At 43.8% G+C, this 26,725-nt stretch overlaps 1 protein-coding gene across 12 annotated transcripts in view; it reads left to right on the top strand.

Moving 5' to 3' along the window:
* The window catches only part of rdgB (retinal degeneration B), a 507,955-nt gene that overhangs the window by 211,896 nt on the left and 269,334 nt on the right, over positions 1 to 26,725 (top strand). For 5 of the 12 annotated variants that reach the window (XM_045726080.2, XM_069311949.1, XM_069311954.1 and 2 more), the window contains 2 exons: positions 4,225 to 4,248; positions 18,001 to 18,102. The exons of 2 other annotated variants lie outside the window; for them this stretch is intronic. In XM_045726080.2, coding sequence (XP_045582036.1) covers positions 4,225 to 4,248; positions 18,001 to 18,102 — 126 coding nt within the window. The remainder of the gene's footprint in view (positions 1 to 4,224; positions 4,249 to 18,000; positions 18,103 to 26,725) is intronic. 5 more of the 12 variants (XM_069311951.1, XM_045726081.2, XM_069311957.1 and 2 more) reach the window with 1 other exon arrangement.

The following is a 26,725-nucleotide window of genomic DNA, read 5'->3' as shown; positions in this document are numbered from 1 at the left end:
CCTGGCGTTTCTTTTCACCATTTTCTTGCTCTTCATAGGTTGTCTTCTCTTTCGGATCAGGTTGTCTTGTCCTTTCTTGTTTTTTTCAGGACCATCATTTAATGCTTATTACTGTCGCCTCATATCGTGTGGTGCTGGTGGAGCCGCTCCAGCTTGCGTTTGGGGTGGACATCACTTCTGCCTCGTTCTGTATGCTTTCTCGTGCTTTGTTTCACCTCCGGCCTGCTCATGTGCCGCTTGAGCCATCCTGGTCCTTGGAAAAGGTGTTCTCCTATCTTTCCTCTCCTCGGTTTGTGGTGGCCCCTTCAGTTCAAGATTGTTTTCCCATGACCCTGTTTTTGTTGGCATTGGCCTCTGGGGGTCAAGTCGGGGAGCTTCTTGCTCTCCTCCTGTGCATGGGTTTCTGCTCTTATGGTACTGGTGGTAGGTTTGTACGTTTGCAGGCTTCTCCGTCTTTTCTGGCAAAGACCGAGATGGCTGCTTTCAGGAGGGGTCCTTGGATTATTGATGGTTGTTGGTTTGCCCGGGGGTGCATCATGTGTTGTGTCCTGTTGTGGCTCTTCGCCGTTACCTGCACACCTCAGTTTTGGTGGCTGGTGATGCGCTTTGGGTTGATCTGGTTTCCCTCATTCACTGTTCCAGGGATTGGGTCTCCCAGGTCGTCCGCAGAATTATTCAGTCTAGCTAGCCTGTGGTCTATCCTCGCGCCTTTGCCGTTCGGCCGTTTTCAGCTTTGGCTGACATGTTTGGTAACATGTCTTGGGCTCATATTCGGGTCCGGGGATTTGGTGGTCGCACAGGTCCTGGCCGCTTGTCATTTTGTAAGCGTATCTGCTCCTGGGCGTTCTTGTGTTGCTTTGGGTCGCAGGTTGCAGCCTGTTGTCTCGACTTCGCGTTGCAGAGTTTGTGGCAGCCGCCTCCTGGTTCAGCCCTCTCTTTTCCTTCTCTTTGGATCGAAGGAAGCCGGTCGGCCGAGCGGACAGCACGCTGGACTTGTGATCCTGTTGTCCCGGGGTCGATCCTGGGCGCCGGCGAGAAACAATGGGCAGAGTTTTTTTCACCCTATATCCCTGTTACCTAGCAGTAAAATAGGTACCTGGGTGTTAGTCAGCTGTCACGGGCTGCTTCCTGGGGGTGGAGGCCTGGTCGAGGACCGGGCCACGGGGACACTAAAAGCCCCAAAATTATCTCAAGATAACCTCAAGATTGGGTATGTAGCTCCAGGAAGCCGTAGGGGCTCCCCTCAGAAAACCAGCGTTGAATGTAATGAAATGCCATTTTCTAGGTGAGCTCTGGAGGTTCCCTGGCAACCCTCCCTCCCACCAGTCGGCAGTTTTTTCATGTTGAAGCTTAGCTTCCGAACTGAAGTGCTAGGCAGTCGGCGCGGGGAGGTTTTGGGCCCCCCTGTCTCACTCCCGGTAGAGGGAGGGCTACACGGCAGTAGTGTGTTATGTTTGCTTGTTTCCTTGAGATTGAAGGGAGTTCTACCTTTCTTTTCGGTTTTTGTTGTTTCTTACCATGTGGGGTTTGTTGTGTTATGCCTACCTTTCTGGGTGCCTAACCCTGGTCGATGGCAGATAAGGAAAACCCCAACCACAGGGGGAGGGGGGCAGGTTCTGGCGCTGATCCCTGGTAGGTCTGAACACCATAGCTAATGTCCCGGTCTAATATAACATACATTAGCTCAATAAGCTTCAGGGAGCCTCCAGGGCTCGCCCAGAAAATGGAGTTTAATTACATTCAACGCTGGTTTTATACAAATTATAGTTTGCAGTAATAAATGTTCAAAAAATCATTTGGTATTTAAATTACTTGTACATCATTGTAAATGGGAATGCTAAATGTTTTATTTTTCACTCACATATTTTGAAGGTCTAATTTTGGAACATATATCTGTCATGATTAATGGAATATTATACTCAAATTCAAGAGAATGTTATGGCAACGACTTTTCCCTTTGATCTTCTCAGAACACTGGTAGGTTTTTATGAAAATATAATCATTGGTTAAAAATTATATATTTACAGTAATACAAAAGTTTAAATTGCTATAAGAAATTTAGGAGGAAAGTAATTTACTTTGCAAAATGGTTCATAGTTTGATGTGTTTGAGTTCTTATTAATCCTATTAGGTTATTTAATTAGTATGGTATAATTTTGCATTCATGTGAGAAATCTTATTTTACTCATACCTGCATATATGATGTCTTTGAAGACAATAATGAATGCTTTTTGTTATGTCCAAGAGAGTGCTGGTATTCTCTCTAATTTCAAAACTATATTTGTTAAAATTGTTATATCTATGACTTGAGCATAAATTTAAATTTTAATGTTCTTTTATTTTGAATTCCATTCATCACATGATTTAGAATCAAATTGCAGTGTGGAACATTTGTTGCAAACATTCCATTTTGATTTGGTAAGATAAATGTTTTTAAATTCTTTATATATTTCAGTTCATTAAGTAGGTTTCTTTACCAAAACAAAATGGTAAATATACCATATGTACTAAAACTATGCTTGCATTTAGCTCACCTTCATTGCATGGCAGCAATAAATTATTTATATTTATATTTATGTCAGTCTAAATAATATTGAGAACTCTTTTATCTATTTCATTAGATTGTTCCATATGGCAGTGTTCTGTTATTTTCAAGGACAGGACCAAGCACAGACAAAGCTGGTTGACATTTTATCCAAAACTATGAGGACCTTTTTAAATGTCTCCGATGGCTCATACTGGGGCAAGACAGGCACTGGAAAATACTTTATCAATCCTGCAATATCTTCCAGAGGGTTCATTCAACTACACTCAAAAGCCATGCAAGTGGTAATTAGCCTTAATAAGACAACCAAGAAGTGCTCTTGCTAACTACAAATTGGCCTGCTAGGCCACTACACTTGACCTCCACCAGATGTCAGCACACACCTGTCATCAGAGTACATAGCCTCAGCCAATCTCACATACATTGTCATTCCCCATCAGCATACATAGACTGGCTGAGTCCTTTATTTTTCAGTAAATTCTGGCTATGCTTTGTAATACTAGCCAATTCAAGGAAAAGGGGCTTGACATTGGTATGTGCCCGCCAAACACACACCGAAACTACGACGTTGGTACAACGTTCGAACAAGTTTTAACACCACCTAACCAGTTATAACAACCAATATATCAAGTTGTAACAACGTTCCAATACGTCATAAACACATTAAGCCAAGATGTAACAACTTTATTACAAGTTGTTACAAGCGGAAAATAGAGACAGTTTCGGTTTGTGTTTCCAGGGTGAGCTGCTTCTTTGTACTTAGAAAAACATTTCCAAGTCATGTAGCATTCATCCAGGTCCTCTGACCTTCAAAACAGGTGCCGAACCCCAGTAAATGCTGCTATCTGTTGGCAGCAGTATCAATGTCACTCGCACACACCTATTTCAACTTTTTTTTTTTTTTATGTAAATAAGGTATGCTGTATTGTTTATACATTGTAATATGTCTTCTTGTTTAACATTCATTCACCATATTGAGTTTTATAATGATTAATGGTAAAAGTGAAAATAGTGTCTTCTGAGCAGGCCACCAAGGTGTTTTCATTCCTTCCCTATTTGTCCCAACTTTCCCAGTAATGTTTTAGGCTCTAGTCAGGCCAAATTTAAGGAAGACGGCACCTAACTACCTTATTGACTTGTAGGTGCTGATATTTTGTGGTAGTTTTGGTAATAGCCAGGTGGGCCAACTATCGGTTCACACACTGCTTCTAAGCTGTCACTTTGATTTTGAGTAGTGCTTTTAAGAACTTTTGTTTGTAGATGACTGAAACTTCTGGAAGTCATTCTGTACTGAAAAGTCTTCTGCTGTGCCTTCCTTGCCCCAGTATGATGCAGCAAGAATGTTAGAAGTAATACTCCACTGTGCAGGTGCAGAATGTTGACTGGCCCTGACTGCGCTTTGTTACATTACGTACTTGGCAAGTGCACCACTCTGCCCAAGCAGCTTAGTAACCTGATCAAAAACAAGCTTTTTATCTGCTCTCAAAACACTTTTTATTTGTGTTTTTGCATAGTCTAGATAAATCTATACTATTAATTTTATTACATATGGTACCCTTATCTGAATAACATTATAGATATATCTAAACCAAGTCATAGATGGATAGATTTCACAGTTCTGTATGGTGCAGATGTGCATGTTCTCGTGTCTCATTTGTTCATTTGTTTGTTTTATGCAGGGTCAGCCATCCCCATTATAAAGGGTATGTACTAGTGTGTCCTGCCCAGGCTTGCCCACTCTTGCATGTACAGTATACCAATTAATCCACTAGTGGTGTGTCATATTCATTTGTTCCATTATAGAACTTAATTGATTAACAGTTTGGTTTCAGTATAATAATGCTATTTCTCATAGTTCTTACATTTCCAGTTTCCTATTTAGTTTCTGCATCTTTTTAATGTTACTTAAGTATCATTCTGTTTCCATTTTGTAAAGTTTATGTTTAACCATCCGGCTATTATTTGTCTCTCAAGTACCAGTATTTTATTTCTTGTAGACCCTCATTTGTTCATTTTCAGTGACTATTCATAGTACTGCTTATCATTTCTAACTTAAAAGTTCTTACTTGCTATCATTTAATTTCTAAGTTTTCTTTAGATTTGTGTTCTTATTTTAATTTATTTAATTTTCAAGACTGTTATCTGGAAACACCTAGATAGCTTTATATTACTCCTTTGTAGTCATTTTTATGAGCATAACAACAAATATCAAGTGCCTTTGTACCTGATCGAGATGTCAACCCTAATACAAGTTCTAGTTATCCAACCATCCACAGCACACTATATTTAAAACAAAGTCCTCAAATTCAGTTCTAGCTTCAAGTTATGCAATGCAGTAGTCTTTTTAAGATATATATATATATGTCGTACCTAGTAGCCAGAACTGCACTTCTCGGCCTACTATGCAAGGTCCGATTTGCCTAATAGGCCGAGTGATTTTCTATAATTTCAATAAATTGTTTCCAATTAGTTTATTAGAATTATTATTATTATATTATATTAGGAACATAATTTATTGACTTAGTTGTGTTACTTTAGGTTAGGTTAAGATACGTTAGGTTAGGTTAGGTAGGGTTGGTTAGGTTTGGTCATATATCTATATTAGTTTTAACTCAAATTTTAAAAAATTAACTTATACATAATAAAATGGACAGATTTATCATTTCATAAGAAAAAAATAGAAAAATACATAAATTCAGGAAAACTTGGCCTATTAGGCAAATCGGGCCTTGCATAGTAGGCCGAGTACGACGTTCTGGCTATTAGGTACAACATATATATATATATATATATATATATATATATATATATATATATATATATATATATATATATATATATATATATATGTATGTCGTACCTAGTAGCCAGAACGCACTTCTCAGCCTACTTTGCAAGGCCCGATTTGCCTAATAGGCCAAGTTTTCATGAATTTATTGGTTTTCGACAACCTAACCTACCTAACCCAACCTAACCTAACTTTTTCGGCTACCTAACTTAACCTAACCTATAAAGATAGGTTAGGTTAGGTTAGGTAGGGTTGGTTAGGTTCGGTCATATATCTACGTTAATTTTAACTCCAATAAAAAAAAATTTACCTCAAACATAATGAAATGAGTAGCTTTATCATTTCATAAGAAAAAAATTAGAAAAAATATATTAATTCAGGAAAACTTGGCTTATTAGGCAAATCAGGCCTTGCATAGTTGGCTGAGAAGTGCGTTCTGGCTACTAGGTACGACATATATATATATATATATATATATATATATATATATATATATATATATATATATATATATATATATATATATATATATATATATATATATATATACATATAATATACATATATATATATATATATATATATATATATATATATATATATATATATATATATATATATATATTACATTATATATAATGTAATATAATGCACTTCTCAGCCTACTATGCAAGGCCCTTTTGCTTAACACTTTCGCGCTTTAGATTAGAGATAACTCGTCACTGGTTTTTCTTACGATTCCGCATAACAGCCTACTTTTCTCGTCCATCGAAAAAATATTTCTATAAATTCCATTTTTTAACCGAAATGGATGGGGATACTCTCAGATTATATACGTTTTATTTGCGAATTTTTTGGTACCAGAATGAATATTATATCACAAACTTCTATGAGTAAAAAAAAAAAATACACAAAGTATGTTTGGGGGTGTGGCGAGCGTGTGGCAGTGGGTTCCCTTTAGCCGTTGATATATCCAACACGTGGGAAATATTTGTATGTGTTATGTATATGTCTGTGTAGGGAATTTTACTGCGATCACTGTCATACAAATTATAAAATGTTTCAACAAGTATAAACATGACAAACATCAAACGAACGAAAACAATGCGTTCGTTTCTGCCGCAAACGCATACTGAGCGACGTGGTTCTATATTTGGCGCTTCTCTTACACATGCTTTGTACAAATGTTATACATTTCATCTTATAGAAAATTTTATTGCGAACACATTGGTATAAAAAAGAAATACGTACATAGAAAAGTAGGGTCAGGAAACGTATAAACTTTCCAAGCATGATTTCCCCCCTGTGTTTTCGCCAGTGCGCTCGCGGCTAACTACTCTCCACTTCACACACTCTTGCGGGTGGGCAATTACCTATATTAAACATTCATATGCATATGTCCGTGTAGAGAATTCTATTGCGATTCCAATGATACCAAAATTAGCGATGTAGGACAACTGTAGGCTTCGCAACCATTAAGAGAGTGGAAACATTTTGTTGCTGTTTGGCGCTCTCGGCGAGTGATCTGCATAGTTTTTTATTTGGTGTTGATACTCCTTATGCTTGGGCGGCATTTTATAGGTATGCTCTTATAGACAATATAATTGCGAACACAGTGATACCAAATTTAAATACGTGCGCCTTCAATTATTGTCAGGACAGTTAAAAGAGTGTACACTTTTCGGTCTTACCGCGTAGGTGCGCGAAGTGCCGAAAGCATCTGGGGTATTGTTTTTTTTGAGCGCCGAGAGCTTCCAAACAGTAACAACGCTCCTCCTCCCTCATCACCATCTTCCATATGCCATCAAGAGCTTTAAAGGGATTTGAATTAATCCGTTCCCCACCCTCCAAAATATTAACATACAAATACATTTAGTACTGAATACAATGTTTTTTTTCTAACTACAATACAGTACCTAAGTTTATCTTACCTTTATGGAGGGCTCTTGGTGGTGTATGGAAGATGGTGATGAGGGGGGGAGGAGGAGAGTTGTTACCGTTTGGAAGGGGAGTCCCCTTCCATTATCACATCAGGCAGTGATGTTTTCTCTGGGGTACTCTCTCTCTCCTACATTTTGCCTGAACACCACTAGGACCTGGTTGTGGTTCAGTGCTTGTTTGTCTCACTATTATTTTGTCAAGAGACATTTTTTTTCCCTTCGTTTAACATGTGTCTGTAATGATGCATCACTTTAGCACATATAATGTCCTTTTTCTTAGCCAGTATGGTGGATATCGTTGACTGAGATTTCTTGTACTGCCTAGCCAGTCCAACAACCCGCACACCATCTTCATATTTACGAATGATCTCTTGTTTCTGCTCTATGGTCATCCTTACTATGGGATCTCATATGTTGAGCCTTACTACTGACTTTCCTGGGACTCATGTGTGATATATAATAATTACTTTAATGTTCAAAATGCAAAAAATCACCACAAAAGTGAAATTTCTTATAGAAGTGATCGTCACTAAGCAGGGCAGCTGTAGTAAACTGAGGCAGGTCAGCGCGTGACCGTGATCCACGCACTCGGTTGACCCGAACAGTGTACCAACAAATATTGTAAGTCGACGACACCATCGGATGTCGAGTCGCATTTTTCGATGAAATTTACATCATAACTCGAAATTATCGTAAGTAGGGGCAATCGTAAGTTGAGGTGCCACTGTACTTATATATAACTTGTATATACAGTGTAATAACAGCAAGAGGAGTGTGGGGGGGCCATTTTGGTGATGGGTGTGGCAACATCTGTATGATTTGTCATGTTGGTAGGGGTGGCCACTATGTTCTTTGGGCATTATACCGGCTTAGTTGAACAGTTATGGTGAACAAAACATGTAGATACTTATATATAACGAGTGTATATAGGGTCATAACACCACCAACAGTATTGTTGGGGGTGAAATTTTAGTGCATCTGACCTTGAATGTGTGAGGGAAGCAACTGCCACCTGACTGTGTGTAGCGAAGTCTCTTAGTGCCTGGACTAACTATATCAACTTAGTTGTACAGTTGTGGTGAACAAAACATGTGGATACTTATATATTACGTCTGTATATAGTGAATAAAAGCAAAAACAGTATTGTGGGAGGAGAATGTGGGCGAGTGAGGTGTTGAGGGAGTGAGTGGCAGCGAGTGGCTGGCTGGTGTGTGGTGGTCACTCCTCGTTGCTTTTTGACTCATAATACCAACTTAGTGGTTCGTTATGGTGAACAAAACATGCAGATACTTATGTATAACGTGTGTATATAGTGTAATAACCGACAAAGTATTTGTTCACTGTTTGATGAACATAATAATTGAATCAACAATATGCACACCATATTTTTGAATATAGCGATGATACTCATTTTATTATATAAATATATCACACTACACACTATTGAATAATATTACAACAAAAAACTACAAAAAATCAATCAGAGACATTGAAATAATTAGGTAATTATCTCTTTGTGGCCACTCCGGCCTGACAGCTGGCGATCAACAGACCGTCTGGGACGCACGCTGCGTCAGCGCCTATTTTTTGCCAGACTTCCCGCCCTATAGCGGGCATTATATGCCACTTATGATTTTTTTATTATTTTTCACATGATCAGAGAACACAAATTAACAGGTTTAGAAGAAAAAATAATTTTTTTTTTTTTGTATGTGCCTGTGGGTGACAAATGCTAATTAGCCGTGAGCCACACAAGGGTTAAGAGGTTAAGATAGGTTAGGTTAGGTTTGGTAGGGTTGGTTAGGTTCGGTCTTATATCTACGTTAGAATTAACTGAAATTTAAACAAATTAACTTGTACATAATGAAATGGACAGATTTATCATTTCACAAGAAAAAAATTGGAAAAATATATAAATTCAGTAAAATTTGGCTTATTAGGCAAATTGGGCCTTGCATAGTAGGCCAAGTATGATGTTCTGGCTACTAAGTACAACATATATATATAATTATTATTGTTCAGTAAGAATCCACAAGATCTTTCCTGAATACACTTTATTCTCTTCTCCAAGGCTATGAGTCCCTTCAGTTGCACCAGAGATGGTATCCCTATATGTGTGTGTGTGGTGTGTGTGTGTGTAATTACCTAAGTGTAATTACTTAAGTGTAGTTACAGGATGAGAGCTACGCTCGTGGTGTCCCGTCTTCCCAGCACTCTTTGTCATATAACGCTTTGAAACTACTGACGGTTTTGGCCTCCACCACCTTCTCACCTAACTTGTTCCAACTGTCTACCACTCTGTTTACAAAAGTGAATTTTCTTATATTTCTCCGGCAGCTTTGTTTCGTTGGTTTAAATCTATGACCTCTTGTTCTTGAAGTTCCGGGTCTCAGGAATTCTTCCCTATCAATTTTATCAATTCTTGTTACTATTTTGATGTAGTGATCATATCGCCTCTTTTTCTTCCATCTTCTAGTTTTTGCATATTTAATGCCTTTAACCTCTCCTCGTAGCTCATGTCCTTCAGTTCTGGGAGTTACTTAGTGGCATGTCGTTGCACCTTTTCCAGTTTGTTGATGTGCTTCTTAAGATATGGGCACCATACAACCGCTGCATATTCCAGCTTAGGTCTAACAAAAGTCGTAAACAATTTCTTTAGTACAGTGGCACCTCGACTTACGATTGCCCCTACTTACGATAATTTCGAGTTACGAAGTAAATTTCATCGAAAAATGCGACTCGACATACGATGGTGTCGTCGACTAATGATATTTGTTGGTACACGTTCGGGTCGACCGAGCGCGTGGTTCCCAGTCACGCGGCCGACCTGCCTCAGTTTACTACAGCTGCCCGCTTAGTGACGATCGCGCCTATAAGAAATTCCGCTTTTGTGGTGATTTTTTGCATTTTGATCATTAAAGTAATTATTATATATCACCCCATGAGTCCCAGGAAAGTCAGTGGTAAGGCTCAACATATGAGATCCCATGTAAGAATGACCATAGAGCAGAAACAAGAGATCATTTGTAAATATGAAGATGGTGTGCGGGTAGGTGAACTGGCTAGGCAGTACAACAAATCTCAGTCAACGATATCCACCATACTGGCTAAGAAAAAGGACATTTTGAGTGCTAAAGTGGCAAAAGGTGTATCAATAATCACGAAAATAGAACACAAACACTCGAGGATGTTGAACAGTTATTATAAATTTGGATACACAACAAGGAGTTAGCGGGTGATAGCGTTTCGGAGGCCATCATTTGTGAAAAGGCAAGAAAATTGCATGAAGACCTTTTAAAGAAAACCCTTGGAACGAGTGATGCAAAAGTGAAAGAGTTTAAGGCGAGCAGGGGATGGTTTGAGAAGTTTAGAAAAAGAAGTGGAATTCATAGTGTTGTGAGGCATAGGGAGGCTGCCAGCGCAGACAAACCAGCGGCTGAAAGATTCATTGGCAAATTTAAAGATTTTGTGCAGAGTGAGGCATACCTACCACAACAAGTGTTTAATTGTGACGAGACAGGGCTATTCTGGAAAAGATTGCCAAAGAAAACATACATTACCAAGGAGGAGAAGTCATTGCCTGGACACAAGCCTATGAAAGATCGGTTTACTCCTGTGTTGTGTGGTAATGCGAGTGGCGATTTGAAAATTAAACCGTTGCTTGTGTATCATTCCGAAAATCCAAGGGTTTTCAAGAAATATAATGTGCAGAAACACAAAATGTGTGTGATGTGGAAGGCTAATGCTAAGTCACCCATGCTAAGCTAATGCATGGGTGACTAGGCAATTTTTTACAGTGGGTGAATATGGTGGTGTGCCCTGCCATCAAAAAATATTTGCAGGAGAACAGTTGGCCACTCAAGGCCCTGCTTCTCCTTGATAATGCTCCTGCCCATCCTCTAGGCTTAGAGGATTCATGGGATGAGGAATTTAAGTTTCTTACAATAAAGTTCCTTCCTCCCAACACCACTCCTCTACTTCAACCTATGGACCAGAAAATCATTGCCAATTTTAAGAAACTTTCATAAAGGGCACTTTTCCGGAGATGTGTCGAAGTGACGGATGCCACAAACCTCACCCTCAAAGAGTTCTGGAAAAAGCATTTTAACATTTATAGTGCTTTAAAACTTGTTGACAAAGCCTGGCAAGAAGTGACTGTAAGAACTTGATCTCTGGCTGAAAAAAACTGTGGCCTGAATGTGTTGCAGAACGAGACTTTGAGGGGTTTGAGCCTGAACCTGAAGTGCCTCTTGTTGAGGAAATTGTTTCTCTGGGTTGGCAACAATTGTGTTTGGAGTTGGATGGTGCTGATGTAGAGGAGTTGGTGGAAGAACACAACGAAGAACTGACCACCGAAGAACTCCAAGCCCTTCAAAAGGAGCAGCAAGAAGAGGCAGCTGAGGAAATTTCTTCCGGGGAGGATGTGCCAGTAGAGAATGTCCCTTCCTCATTAATTAATAAAATGTGTGCAGCATGGGAAGAATTGCAAACTTTTGCTGAAACAACTCGCCCAAATCACGGTGCAGTAGGCCGTGTCCTTAACCTTTTTAAAGACACTGTGATGCATTACTACAGACAAAAATTAGAAACATGGAAAAACAAAAATCTCTGGAAATGTTTTTAGTGAGACAAACAAGCAGTGAATCACAACCAGGTCCTAGTGGTATGCAGGCAAAACATAGAGTGTACCCCAGAGTAGTCATCACTGCCTGATGTTATAATGGAAGGGGACTCCCCTTCCAAACAGTAACACCTCTTCTCCTCTCCCCTCCCACTATCTTCCATATGCATCATGAGTCCTCCATAAAGGTAAGATAAACATATGCACTGTATTGTAGTTAGAAAAAAAAGTGTATTCAGTATAAAATGTATTTGTAAGTTAATATTTTGGAGGGTGGGGAACGGATTAATTCCATTCCATTAATTTCTTATGGGAAAAATCGCTTCGACTTATGATCTGTCTCTGGGAACGGATTACCATTGTAAGTCGAGGCCCCACTGTACTTTATATGTAAAGTGCTCTGTGATTAGTGAACACATTTTAATAATATTAGAAGAAGGAAAAAAATTTTGTTGACACTATCTTTCTGGGGGAAGCCCCTTCAGCTCTCCAGATCTATCTGGGCTGATATGAATGTATTAGACCCTAGCATCAGTCAAGCGAATGGAGTTCTTAGACCTACTGGGGACCATGAGCCTGAACCTGGCCCCTCCTCAGAGAGGCACGAGGAGCAATGGCCTATAGAAACCACAGTGTGGTTGGAAGCATTCTATGTCTACCATTGACCGGATCAGTCACCCAGAAAGGTAGGCGCCCCAAAACAAACCCTATCTGGTTAAAATATTTCTACTGAAAGCCGAACTGTTGGATAGAATTCCCCCTTAATGAAAAACGAGCAAACGAGCATAACATCACAGCAGTCACTGTGCTGCTGTCTGTGCAGTTCCCCCTTTCCCGGGAGGGGGAAGGGGGAGCTCCAGACCCCCCACGTTGGCTATCCACACCATCAGTTCTGTGGCTGATGTGAGATCTGGGCAGTCGTGCAACTCTGGTTCTGAATCTTTTTTCAGTGCTGTGCCTTGTGGTGTAGTCTTGTCCAAGTGGTGGTGTGTGAGCCAGAAATAGTTTCACCTGTACTCAGGCTGCATTCACCTAGGGCTACCTTCCTTAGGTGCTCTGTAAGTACTGCCTTTGTGGCTTGGAGTTATCTTCCACAAGTCGCTTGAGGGCTACCTCAGCTGAGGTCTTTAGCCGCTTGGTGATTGCTTGTCACCCCAGGGTGTTTCATGCGCCACTGTCTGTCTCTGGGTAGGAGGTAGTTTCATCACTTTTAGGGGCACATGGTACTGTGTAGCTTGTTTTCACCATAATACAGAGGCTGCCTCTGTTCCGCTTGGGTCGTTGTGCTCTTGCGGGGTTTTTCTTTTGTTTTTGTTTGTTCTGCCTGGTGGGGGGTCTGCCTCTTGGTGTTGGTACCTATTATATATATTGGTGGTCGTCCACTAGGTGCCGTGAATGTACACGTCCTGGGGGTTCAGCTTTTAGCAGTTTGGTAGTTTGGGGATGTTGATTAGCAGTACCTTGCCTGGGCTTCCCTTAGCAGAGCATCTAAGGGGGCCCCTGGAAAACCCAACTGGGGCTCAATGATCCGATGGATGCATTCCCTGGGTCCCATCTTGCTTCATGTGAGTTTGAGGTTTGCTCTGTCCCCTTGTCTCAGGGTGACAATCACCTGTTCTTCCTCTGTCATTCTGCCTGTTGGGTCCGTGACACCTTTGATCTAGAGTCCTGTGAGTTGTGTTGTTTGCATGTACTCTGTTTCACCCAGTCCACTGATCATGATATTCAGATGCAAGCGGCTTCGGCATTGCATGTGCGTTATTGGTTGCTACGGCACACTAGGTTGGTTGCTCACCCAGGATGCCCAGAGTCTGCCTCATTTTGGTTATAGGGAACCGGACTTGGGGGGGGGGGGGTGTTAGTTGCTTCGTCTTTGGTTTCGTCCGTGCTACCTAGTCCTTTCCTGCAGTTGTTCATCCTGTTTCTCCACCCTGCTTCTGGCTCCAAATATTCTGAGGGTTTTGGAGTCTGGGCAGGGTTTATTTTTTTTAATTTCCCATGATCAGAAACTGCATTTTAACAATATCAGAAGAGAAAAACAATTTTTGCAAAGAATTTATTTTTGGCGCACAGCAGGAATGTCATATTTTAAGGCCACGCAGCACGGTGATCAACAGAGATGAAACTAGAAAATGATATTTTATATGAGGTCATATTCCCAAGGTGCTATTAAATTTGGAGATGTGACAGGAAAATTAGGAAAGGGGGAAGCATTTGCCATGCTGATAAAAGAACGCATAAAGGTAAACAAATTTATGATTAACAACTCGAGAGAAGTAGACTTAATGGCATTGGGAATTTGTAATCAGGATGATAAACTGATAATCATAAATGGCTCCAGTCCACTGGCTTGCCACACATGGACATAGAAGGAGCTGGACAATAAAAAAGAAGGCTTTATAGCTATCATGAGAGAGATTATAGAAAGAGTAGATAAAGGTAGCATGCGACTGTTGGTACTTTGTGACTTCAACTTGAAATCCGTAGACTGGGAGACCTAGCAAGAATGGAGGACTTTTGGACTGGAAGATTCGTAAACCTCAACCTGGAGACATTAGTGTATCAATACGTGAAATTAGCTATGAGAATGAGGGAATGTGATGTTCCTTCAATGCTAGATTGGATATTCACCAGGATAGAAGAAGACACTTGACATTCAGTATCTTTCCTGCTTGGGTAAAAGTAGCTATGTCCTCTTGGAAATAAAGTAGGCAATATGTTATAATCTTGAAGAGAATGAGTAAAATGAAGCAGTTGAATGACATGTTTTCAAGAGAGGCCACTAGAGGGCTGGTGTTGAGGAGGGAGCCGGGTGCCTCGGTGGTTGCTCAAGCAGCTGTGCAGCAGCTGCACTTTGGCCTTCTGGTTGTTTCCTTGGGGCAGGGATTGGCTTCGGAGGTTGTTTTGGTCCTTCAGTGCAGCCCCTTTCACCTCTCTCATGATTACGAGGTGCAGACTCTGGGGCCCTGTGCCGCCTACTGCATTGCCTGCTTCTTCTTCTTTGGGTTTTCAAGGTTCAGTTCCCTGGTGCCTTCCTCTGCCCTCGCTCGACATCTTCCAAGATGCCTCAGTTCTTGGTTGGGGCTTGGTGACCTGCCCTCACTGGTCTGGCCAGGGTCATTGGCCTCCTCCCATTGTCAAGCAGGTGCATAGTAAGGTTCAGGATTTTGCAGCCGTGTGCCAGTCACGATTGTAAGGTATGGGATTGAAAGCCATACCCCTAGAGTATAGCTAACAACACCTGCTCTTACTCTTATAAATAATGGGAGGGAGATAGATATTTATATATATATATATACTATATATATATATATTATTTATATATATATATTATTTATTTATTTATTTATTTTGTACTTAGAAAAAGCTTTGGAGCTGAAACCATCAAATCTATTTTACATAGGACAAGAAATACACCTTGGGGTACAACTTCACACAGGATTATATTCAACAACACAGGCTAAATTTACTTTGAGGTTTACAAACTAAATTTTCTTTGCCCAAAACGCTGTGCGTATTAGTGGCTTTAGGTATTGCATATACTAATTCTATCTATAAATTTATCATTATATTTGTAACTCGTCTTCTATGTATGTACTTTTACCTGAATAAACATTTTGAGTTTTTTATTTGATTTTGAATAGATGGGGGGGGGGGGGAAGGGTTACTTGGATACTTCACAGAATTGTGAGATCAAGAGCAAACACAAGCTATAGGGGTGAGTTGAAGAATGGGGTCCACACAAACTGGGGCTTAAGGTTGCTCCTCTACTCCACACTTCCCTGATAACTACAAAGGGCAGCATGGGGTTTAACAGTACAGTGTCCTGACAACTAAACACTTTACCAATAGGGATCACAGTTGATGGGGAATAGACCACATGTTACAGACATCTGGGTGAAAGAATCAACATAACACAAACACCACCTACACCCAGGGTTCTATAAATAAACTTAGTTTTAACACTTAGTATTTTATAAATAAACTTAGTCTTAGCCTATCACTAATACAGAGTGGAAGCATTGCTATAGTATACATGGGATACAGTGTACTTATGTGCATGCACTTATAGTATACATGGGATACAATGCACTTATAGTATACATGGGATACAATGCACTTTGTCATATGCTTTGAAATTACTGAGGCCAAAACCGTCAGTAATTTCAAAGCATTATATGACAAAGAGTGCTGGGGAGACGGGACACCACGAGCGTAGCTCTCATCCTGTAATTACACTTAGGTAATTACTTATCGTTATTGTATGAGACCATCACAAGTCACAGCAACGACGACGGGAGTCTCCTCCAACTTCCCCTCAGGACCAAGTACACAATAGAGCTCACACATCTCTGTCCAACCTACCCAGTTCAAATAATGTTTAATACACACACACACTCACATGTGTTTCATACACATCTCCCAATAGTTCATTTATATGTCTTATAACATTCCCTGGCTGTTTTTCTACATTCAACACTGCTGTTTATATGTGTGTGTACTACCTTATACCCTTCACAAGAGTCTCTTTCTTACACAGTAGGAAAGTTTGGATCCCTCTGGGCTCTGATCTGGCTCCATTTGGACTCTTGGTTCATTGTCTCAACTTGGGGAAGGGTTCTTCGGTCCCTGTCTTTTTGGAGCTGGTCACATTGAGTAGCTCCTCTGCTGAGTTCTAGGGATTTGGCCCTCCATGCTGTTTGTGTTCTGGGAGTGATCAACGTCCTAGCTGATGAATTGTCCATGTTCCTTCCCAGCTCTATGGATTGGACCATCAACACAGCTTCTTTCCTCTGACTTTGCCAACCATTTGGGCACTTAGAGGTCAAGCTCTTCAAGTTGGTGTGGTATCGGCATTGGTCTCTTATGCGGTGCCATTCCCTGAATGCTAGGCCATGGCACGTCCTTTAGGCTCTTTTTATTTTGATTCCTGCGATGCTTCCTCATCCTTGTATGTGCCCTATTTGCTGGGTTCCATTCATACAAAATACTAACCAATGACATTTAAATAAAATGCATTGAAGGAGCACTCTAATTTTTTGTAAGAAATATTTTTCCTCTGGCTTACAACAGAATCCTGAAAATTCGCCAAGGCATAAAACAATATCATCACTGGAATATTATACTGGGAGATGGTTACAAAACAGGTGGTGAGCTATGACATCATCACAACACACAGGAACTAAACCTGGAGCTTGCAGGACCAATAATTTTCCAGGAGGGCCTTATTTGTCCTCTACCTTTGTCCCAAACCTTACAACCCTCCCTTAATGTCTCTAACCATAATTGTATACAGTGCATACTGCATATTAATTGTTCTGTAATAATAATTTTGCTCATGAAGCCCTTGCTTCCATAGCCAGTAGAGAGCACACTGGCTATATGAATGATCTTTAAAAGCAAACTTCTCATGCTGTCATACTTCCTTTTAATTCAGTTGGTGTGCTTGGACATATTACTGCAATTATGGTTCCCTGATACAATGGCACAGTTGTTTTTAGTGATAGGAAGTCTGTGTAAATCTATAGTACTTTACCATGTATAACTGCAAGTTGCATCACTGTTTTCATATGATAATTTGTTTAGATACAGTATTATTTTGTTGACCAGACCACACACTAGAAATTGAAGGGATGACGACGTTTCGGTCCGTCCTGGACCATTCTCAATCGACTTGAGAATGGTCCAGGACGGACCGAAACGTCGTCGTCCCTTTAATTTCTAGTGTGTGGTCTGGTCAACATACTTCAGCCACGTTATTGTGACTCATCGCCTGCAGTATTATTTTGTTATTTTTAAGGAGATCCTTGCAAATTTTAAATGAGTAGCATTTTTCCTCATAGAGAATGAATTCACCGTATATTACTTAACATACCTTTTCTTTTAAACATATTCCCCCTCATTATATATAATAAGGACAATTTATATATATCTATTAAATTCATTTGAAATCTGAACATTTAACAAAATTTGAAGGGTAATAAATATTGAACATGATTTTATATTGAAAGATCTATTAGCCAAATATATAACCTTATTATAAATAGTGAGTCATTATTATGCTTTATAATTGTATTGAAAATGATATTTGCCTCTTCCTGCACAGAGGACTTAGAGGAGAATGCAGCATTAAATAAATGGAGCTCGCTGGAACTATTGCCCCAAGATGGGGATTCTCAGTCAACGGCTGGTCACGCTGGTAATGAGGGTAAGAAGTCAAGAACTGGTAATTCTGTGTTTATTAACCCTCAAACCGCGCATATCATATATAAATGATATCAGTGACAAACCCGAAACCGCGCACATCATTTATATATGATTTCGTGTCTAGTGCTATAATTTAAACGCCCCGCCTGGGATAGGGGCAGCTATAGTACAGCCACGACCGATAGTTGCCAGATGCTACCTAGAAAAAAAATCCAGGCCAACATTCTTGGGTGTTACAGCATCAGTATTGAGCAAGCCACCAAGGCTGGCGCACCCAGCACGAGCTCACAGCACCGCTGTTTAGCTTATGACCACAGCATCGCCTACAAATACCATAATATAAATGATACTTTTATTATTTAGCAGTGATAGTATTACTGAAGCCCCCTGACTGTGATAAAACTGACCAGGATTCTGATAATAGCAGGATTGTGGTGATATTTAGCGCTGTGCTCCATGGAGGGAGGAGTAAGGCTGTGGGAGGGAGGGTTGTGGCGTCGTCTTCTGACTGTGTGTGGCCACCATTTATTGACTGCACTCACCATACCAGCTTAGTGGTTCGTTATGGTGAACACAAATGTAGATACTTATATATAACGTGTGTATAGTGTGAGATAACAGCGAGAGGAGTAGGTTGGGAGCCGCCATTTTGGTGAGGGAGGAGCGTCGTCTGCACGACTTGGCATGGTGTTTACTGATGGCCACTATGGTCTTTGGGCACCATACCAGCTTATTTGTTCAGGTATAGTGAATAAAACAGGTAGATACTTATATATAATGTGTGTATATAGCGTAATAACACCACAAACAATATTGTTGGATGACAAATATTAGTGCGTCTGGCCTTGAGGGCGGCCGCCGATCAGCTGACTGTGTGAGTAGCTACGTCTTTCTGCCTTTACTCACCATACAAGCTTGGATGTACAGTTATGGTGAACAAAACATGTAAATACGTATATATAACGTCTGTGTATAGTGAATAAATACACAAGAGTATTGTGGGAGGTGAATGAGGGTGAGTGAGGTGGTGTTGAGGGAGGGAGTGGCAGTGAGTGGCTCGCTGGTGTTTGGTGTTTCACTCCTTGTTGCTTTTTGACTCACAAGACCAACTTAGTAGTTCGTTATGGTGTACAAAACATGCAAATAATTATATATAACCTGTGTATATAGTGTAACAACAGCAAAACTATTTGTTTATTGTTTTATGAACATAATAATTGAATCACTAATATGCACACCATAATTTTGAGTACAGCGATGGTTCACACATTTTATAATATAAATATACCACAATTCACTGTATGGAATAATATTACTGCAAAAAAACTAAGAAAAACTCAGAGACATTGAAATAATTAGGTAATAATATATTTGTGGCAACTGCCATCTGACAGCTCGGGCAGAGTAGACCTCGTCTGGCGAAGGCTCTGCCAACGCCCCTTTTCTGTGGGGAGCCCCGGAGGCTCCCTGGAGCTTATCGGGCTAATGTATGTTATGTTAGACCGGGACATTAGCTAAGGAGTTCAGACCTACCAGGGACCAGCGCCAGAACCTGGCCCCTTCAGAGAGGTTTCAGGGAGCAATGGCCCTGGAAAACCCCATATGGTTGGGGGTTTTCCTTATCTGCCATCGACCGGGGTTAGGCACCCAGAAAGGTAGGCGTAACAAAACAAACCCCACATGGTAAGAAACTACAACAAAAAACCGAACAGAGAGGTAGAAAACTCCCTACAATCCCAAGGAAACAAGCAAACAAGCAAACATCACACTTTACTGCCGCGCCGATCGTCTGCGCAGCCCTCCCCACCCCGGGAGGGGGAGGGGGGAGCCCCGGACCTACCGCGCCGGCTGCCAAGCTTCAGTTCGTTCGCTAATGTCAACCGGGATTGACGCTTCTCTGGCCTCAGTTTCCTAGGCGGTGTTTGCCTTGTGTGGCGTTCACTGCCGTGTGTTGTGGTGTGCAGTGGCCAGGAGTACTTCATCAGTGCCGGGGCTGCATGTGCTTAGTGGCTGACTTCCCGAAGCGCCCTGTGAGTACTGCCCTTGCGTAACAGGGTTATCTTCCCTGGGGCGTTCGGGAACCATTCCCGTAGAGGTTCTTGCTGCTCGGCATTTGCCTCGCCCTTGGGGCCAGCTGGGGCTTGGGGCCCTTGTTTGGCCCTGGGTAGGGATTGGTATTGTGCTGGTTAGGGCGTCAAGGTGTTGCGCAGCCTGCCACCTATGCGGCGGCCGGTTTCTGTTGCCTCTGGAGACGGTGTACTTTTGCGGGGTTTTTCTTTTGTTTTTCATTTTCTTGCCTGGTGGGGGTCTGCCTAAGGTGGTTATAGTTCCACTGGTAGTGTTTGGCGGCCCTCTGCTAGGCCCCCGTGCTTGTACACGTCTCAGGGGTTTTCAGTGCTATAATCTACCCTCTTGTTATGTTTGGGTTTCTTAACCGGTTAGCAACACCTTGCCCGGGCTTCCCGTAGTTGTTACCCTACGGGCCCTGGAAACCCCTGTCTGGGCTCGGGGGACCATTGAATGTGTCTTCCGGGTTCCAACCCGTCTTGAACGGGATCGTTGGTTGCTGTTCCCTTGTCTCCGGGTGACAGTCGCCATTTTTACCTCCGTCATGCTGCCTGTTGGGTCACTGACACCTTGACCCGGAGTCTTGCGAGTGATTCTCTGCTTGTTCTCCAGTACTCTCCTGATGTTATTACTGTTCAGAGTACAGGCGGCATCTGTGTTGCAAGCTAGGTTAGGTTGCTGCAACATGCTAGGTTGGTTTCCCACTCGAATGCCCCGTGGCCGCCCCGTTTGGTTAGGTGCTGCTCGCCCCTTTCTCTCCATGTTCTCGGCTCCGGACCGTCTGCGGGTTTCGGGGTCGGGGCGGGGTTCAGTTGCGGCAGAGACTCGGGCGGTTTTCGGGGGATGCCCCGTTCGGGTTGGGGACGGAGGTTTGAGCCTGTGCCTCCTGCCAAGGCTTCTGGGTCTTACCAGCGGCCCTTTCTTGTTGCCTTTCCCATGGGCTCTTGCTTTTCTTTAAGGGCGGAGGGCTTGGAGGACGGCTCTGCCCCGGGGCCTCTGTTGTTGGTTCCCGGGGCTGAGGGGGTTGCCTGCTAGCAGTTCTGGGGCGGTTTTGCCCCTTCAGGGGTTTTTCTGCTGTTGGGCGTCGTTTTTCGCCCTTCCAGTCTGCTAGCTTCCCACATTTGCTGGCGTGTTTTTGTGTATTAAGCGTCAGTCACAGCCCCTGCTGGCGGCCATTTTCGTCTGCCGGTTTCCCGGCGTGGCCACCAGGGCGGCGTTGCGATTTGTTTACATGCGTCTGGGTGTGCGAGCGAGCGTCTCTGGTGAGTTTTCAAAAAATTTGCAGGGTTTTTGTTCTCCTGTTGTCGTTTCTTTGTTTTTCTGGTGTTTTCTTGCCGTTGCCTGTTCCTCTGGGAACGTTTGGGTGTTGATTTTGGGTCTGAGCCTCTGGGTTTAGGCTCAGTGCCCCTGGCTGGTATGCTTGCTCCCACACCTTGCCCCTCGGTTTTCGGTCTGTTGGGACCGTTTTCCCAGGGCGTTCTGCTGGGGTCTGTGCTTTGCCTTTTAGTGGTGTTCTCCGCCGGCAAATGTGGTGGTTTGGGCTCCCCCTGGTTCGATTCTGGGTTCCTTTGGGTTCCTTGGTTTCGTTCTGGAGGTTTCTTCCTCTTGGGCCCCCTTTTGTGGGTTCAGGGGACTTTGTTTCCTCGTGTGACCCGGTTCTGCCTTTTGGGGTTCCGGGGTCTTCCTGGCTTGCAGACTAAGCTTTTTGGGTCTTGACACATGTTGTGGTTGTGCTGGGACTTTGTGGTTTTGCTGTCGAGGTGGGCCTTTTGATGCAGTTTTGTGCCTTCTTTGCCTGGCCGGCGTAGTGCTCTTTGCCACTAGTCGGCGGCTTGTGCTTTTACAATATATGTCCTCACCTAGTCGTGCTTGTGGGGGTTGAGCTCTCGCTCCTTGGTCCTGCCTCTCAACCGTCCGTCAACAGGTGTTTCGGTTCCTGTGCCTCTTGGGCTTTGTCATGTCTACATGTGACATTGTATGGGGGTCAGCCTCGTTACTTGTGTGAGGAGTCACCACATTACTTCTTAGTGCTTTCCCGTTCCCATTCTGACACTCAAAAAAAAAAAAAAAAAAAAAAAAAAAAAAAAAAAAAAAACTTTAATTCTATCTGTGGCTCTTTTGGGTACTCAGTTTCCACCTGTGTCCCCTAGTGCGTGTGCCCCTTGTGTTACATAGCCTGTCCTTCTCAACCCTGTCGATTCCCTTGGGTATCTTGTATGTGGTGATCAGGTCTCCCCTCACTTCCTCTTCCAGCGAAGTGTGGTTTCATTCCCGTAGTCTCTCCTCATGACTTCGGTAGTGTACTTTTTCTTTCTGAAGGGGTTCTGTTCCCTTCTCTGTTGACTGGGCGCTGGGGGAGCAGCTTGCTCTGTTGCCACTCGCTTGGTCCCGCTCTTGGTGGGCGCTTTGGGTTGTCTTCCGGCCTCTGCTGGCGTCGGAGGACGGCTTCTCCCCCTTGGGGGGGGGGTTCAGAGCTGGCGGGGTGGGCTTCTTCCCTGCGCTTCGTCATTTCCTCTTCGTGGGTGCGTGGGGCGTGGTCGATCCGCCCCATCCTTCTGGGCTTCCCGTCTGCTCTTTGCAGTCATGAGCTTTTCCCGTCTGCTCTTTGCAGTCATGAGCTTTTCCAGTCAGCAGTTCTTCTGGACTACTTCCGTCTGCGCCCTGGATCCTCTGCCCTGCTCGGAGGACTGTTGTCTCCTGTTTGGATTCTGTTAGGGCCGGGTGCATGGATGGTGGACCTGGACCTCCAGGTCCCTTCTTGGCACGTTCCTCTCCAGTTTTTCTGGGGCTAGCACGGTTGGTAATTACCTATGTGTACTTACCTAAGTGTAGTTACAGGATGAGAGCTACTCTCGTGGTGTCCCGTCTTCCCAGCACTCTTTGTCATATAATGCTTTGATTATAATTGTCATATTGTCCTATAATGATTGTCATATGTCATAATATGTCTTAATATGATTGTCATACAATGCTTTGGTGGTGGGGCTTCAGGTTTGCTGTTTTTATTGCATTCCCTATTTTGTGAAGGGCACTTTGTATACTCTTTGCATCTTTACCGGATCTTAGTGCCCTGTCTGCGTCTGAGATTCGGTGTCTGGCCTACCTCGACGACTGGCTGGAGTGGGCTCCCAGTCAGTCCGCTTGTCTGCTCGCCAGGGGATGGTTCTTTCCAGATCGCTGGGTTTGGTTTCCTGGTGATCTGGAGGTTTTACCTTCTGTTTCCGTCCCGGGTTCGGACCTGGGCCTTGTTTCAGGCTCTTGGGCCCCTCATTGTCTTCCCTCCAGAAGTGTTACTGTGGCTGTGGTCCCGCCTTTGGCTGTTCAGGAGGGGGTCCCGGGTTGCTCAGCGGTTGCTTGGGCGGTTGTGCGGGAGTTTGCACTTCGGCGTGCTTGTCTGCCCGCGGAGTCGGGTTTGGCTCCGGCGTCGGTTGGTTCCTACGGAGACTCCACTTCCGCCTCTTGCATTCCTTGGGTTCCTCTGGGGATCTGGTGTTGGTGCTGCGTCACCAGCTTCCTCTTTGGGGTTTTCGGGGTTCCGTGCCTTGGCAGCTCCCCGAGCCTTCGCTCGATGTGTTCACGGACGGGTCGTCTCTCGGCTGGGGCTTGTGACCAGTGCTCACCAGGTCGGCCGAGGTTGATGGAGTCTGTCTGTCCGTCGGGCTCACAGCCCGGTTCAGGTGTTCATGGCTGTCTGGTTTGCGCTTCGGAGGGTTTGGGTCACTAGGTACTCTACCATTCAGCTCTGTTTGGACTGTTCTCTGGTGGTTCTTGCCGGAACCACGGGGTTTGGTTAACCGTGTGGTTCGTGTCCGGGGTGTGTCCTGCGTCCTGGTGGAAAGCTGTCTCGGTTCATTCCTCTTCGTTGGTTGGCCAGTCGTCGCCGATTCGTTTTGTTGGCTCTGTTGGGCTTATGGACTCCTGGCCATGGACGTCTTCGGGTCGGCGTGGTCTAGGCGTCGCCCGTTTTGTGGCGCCCTTCCCACCTGCGAGGACTTCACGGTGGAGGCTTTCGGCAGGCCTGGTCGAGGTGGGGGGTACCTGTACCTCTTCTCCCGGTCCAGCTGTTGCTTCGGGTTCTGGCTCGGTTGCAGCCCATTCCCACGAGAACAGTCCTTATGGTTCCACGGTGGCCGGCCCAGCCTTCTTTTCAGACGCTGCTTGATAGGTGTCCGTACCCGGGGCGTTTTTCCTGAGGCTTCGCCTCTTTCAGCAGGCCGAATCGGTCCTGTCCGTGACTGGTTCGGCCTTCTCTTTGGCTCTTCGCGTCTGGTATTTTGACGCAGGTATCGCCATCTCTATGGTGTTCAGGTGGCTTTGTTGACGGTGTCCCACCTGCGAGCTTCGTCTTGGAGACTGTATGACGTTTATTACGTTTTCTCGCGTTTTGTTTCCCCTCCGGCCTGCTCATGAGTCGCCTGAGCCATCCTGGTCCTTGTTCAGGGTGCCTTCTTCTCTTCCCCTCAGTTTGTGGTAGCCCCTTCGGTTTCAGTTTCCTCCTCTTTGGTACTGGTGGTAGCTTTATTGGTGTGCAGCCTTTCTCTGTCCTGGCGACGGTCGAGACGGCTGCTTTCCGGAGGGGTTCTTGGGGTATTGGTACTTGTTTGGTTTGGCCGGGGGGTGCGTCCTGTGTTGTCCAGTTGTGCTTTTTGCTGTTGCCGGCGTACCGTGCCTGGGGATGCGCTGTGGTTGATCCGGTTCCTTCGTTCCCTGTTTTCAGGGCTCGTGTCTCCCGGGTCGTCCGCAGTGTTTTCCTTCTTCCTGCGGTCTGTCTTTGCGCCCATGCTGTTCAGACGTTTGCAGCAATTGCTGCTGTGTTGGTGACGTCTCGGGCTCATTTCGGGCGCAGGGAATTGTGGGTCGCACAGGTTTTTGGCCGCCCATCCATATGTGCGTCTGTTCTTGGGCGTTCTTGTTGCCTTGGGTCGCAGGTTTGCGACCGGTTGTCTTGGCTTTGCGTTGCAGAGTTTGTGGCGGCCGCCTCCCGGGTTAGCCCTTTCTTTTCCTTCTCTTTGGGTATGAAGCTCCAGGGAGCCGTAGGGGCTCCCCACAGAAAACCAGCGTTGAATGTAATGAAACACCATTTTCTGGGTGAGCCCCGGAGGCTCCCTGGAAACCCTCCCTCCCACCGGTCGGCGTTTTTTTCGCGTTGGTTGAAGCTTAGCTTCCGAACTGGAGCTTGGCAGCCGGCGCGGTAGGTCCGGGGCTCCCCCCTCCCCCTCCCGGGGTGGGGAGGGCTGCGCGGACGATCGGCGCGGCAGTAAAGTGTGATGTTTGCTTGTTTCCTTGGGATTGTAGGGAGTTTTCTACCTCTCTGTTCGGTTTTTTGTTGTAGTTTCTTACCATGTGGGGTTTGTTTTGTTACGCCTACCTTTCTGGGTGCCTAACCCCGGTCGATGGCAGATAAGGAAAACCCCCAACCATATGGGGTTTTCCAGGGCCATTGCTCCCTGAAACCTCTCTGAAGGGGCCAGGTTCTGGCGCTGGTCCCTGGTAGGTCTGAACTCCTTAGCTAATGTCCCGGTCTAACATAACATACATTAGCCCGATAAGCTCCAGGGAGCCTCCGGGGCTCACCCAGAAAATGGCGTTTCATTACATTCAACACTGGTTTTTTGCCACACTTCCCTACCCTATTGCGGCTAAAATATGCCACCTACAATTTTTTTTGTTATTTTTTCCGTGCTCAGGGAACAAAAATGAACACTTCTATAAGACGAAAGAATTTTTTGGAATTTATTTTTTTGTTGCGCCTGTGAGTGTGAATTCGATTTGGGCCCCTAGCGGTTTGAGGGTTAACCAAGATACACAATATAGTAGGGAAGCATATTTATGAAAAATGTGTTATGTGGTAGAGTTTGTGAAGAAATGTTGTGGATGGTTTTAGTCAATCATAAACTACCTGCAGATGAATAATTTCCTTGGTGTAACTCCAGATTCTGTTGCATACAATTATGATGACATCATCAAGATGACAACTGTTTCAATGTCCCCATTCTCTACTTAGATTATATCGCATAGCGTATTTAATGTCCAAGAGGACGTGATCGCTCTTTCCCAAGGGAGGAAGGTACTGGATGTCAAATACCTCTTCTTCTTTCCTAGTGAATACTAGATCCAGTACTGACGGAACATCCCCTTCCCTCATTCTTGTGGTCTGCTTGATGTGTTGATACATGAATGTCTCCAAGATGAGGTTTACAAATCTGCCTGTCCATATGTCCTCTGTTCTTGCCTCGTAGGCCTCCCAGTCTATTGCCTTAACCCTTAACATGTTAGGGGTTTAATATCCTGCCATCCCCACAGGCGCATGTCATTTTGAAAAAAAAAAATAATAATTTTTTCTTTCTAACCTGTTAATTTGTGTTCACTGATCACGGGAAAAATAATAAAAAAATCGTAAGTGGCATATATTGCTCGCTATAGGGCGGGGAAGTCTGGCAAATTATAGGCGCTGACTCAGCGTGCGTCCCAGGCGGTCTGTTGCTCGCCAGCTGTCAGGCCGGAGTTGCCGCAAAGAGATAGTTACCGAATTATTTAAATGTCTCTGATTGATTTTT

The sequence above is a fragment of the Procambarus clarkii genome, chromosome 71 (assembly GCF_040958095.1).
Source record: "Procambarus clarkii isolate CNS0578487 chromosome 71, FALCON_Pclarkii_2.0, whole genome shotgun sequence".
Lineage (NCBI taxonomy): Eukaryota > Metazoa > Arthropoda > Malacostraca > Decapoda > Cambaridae > Procambarus > Procambarus clarkii.
This window is presented reverse-complemented; position numbering and strand designations above follow the sequence as displayed.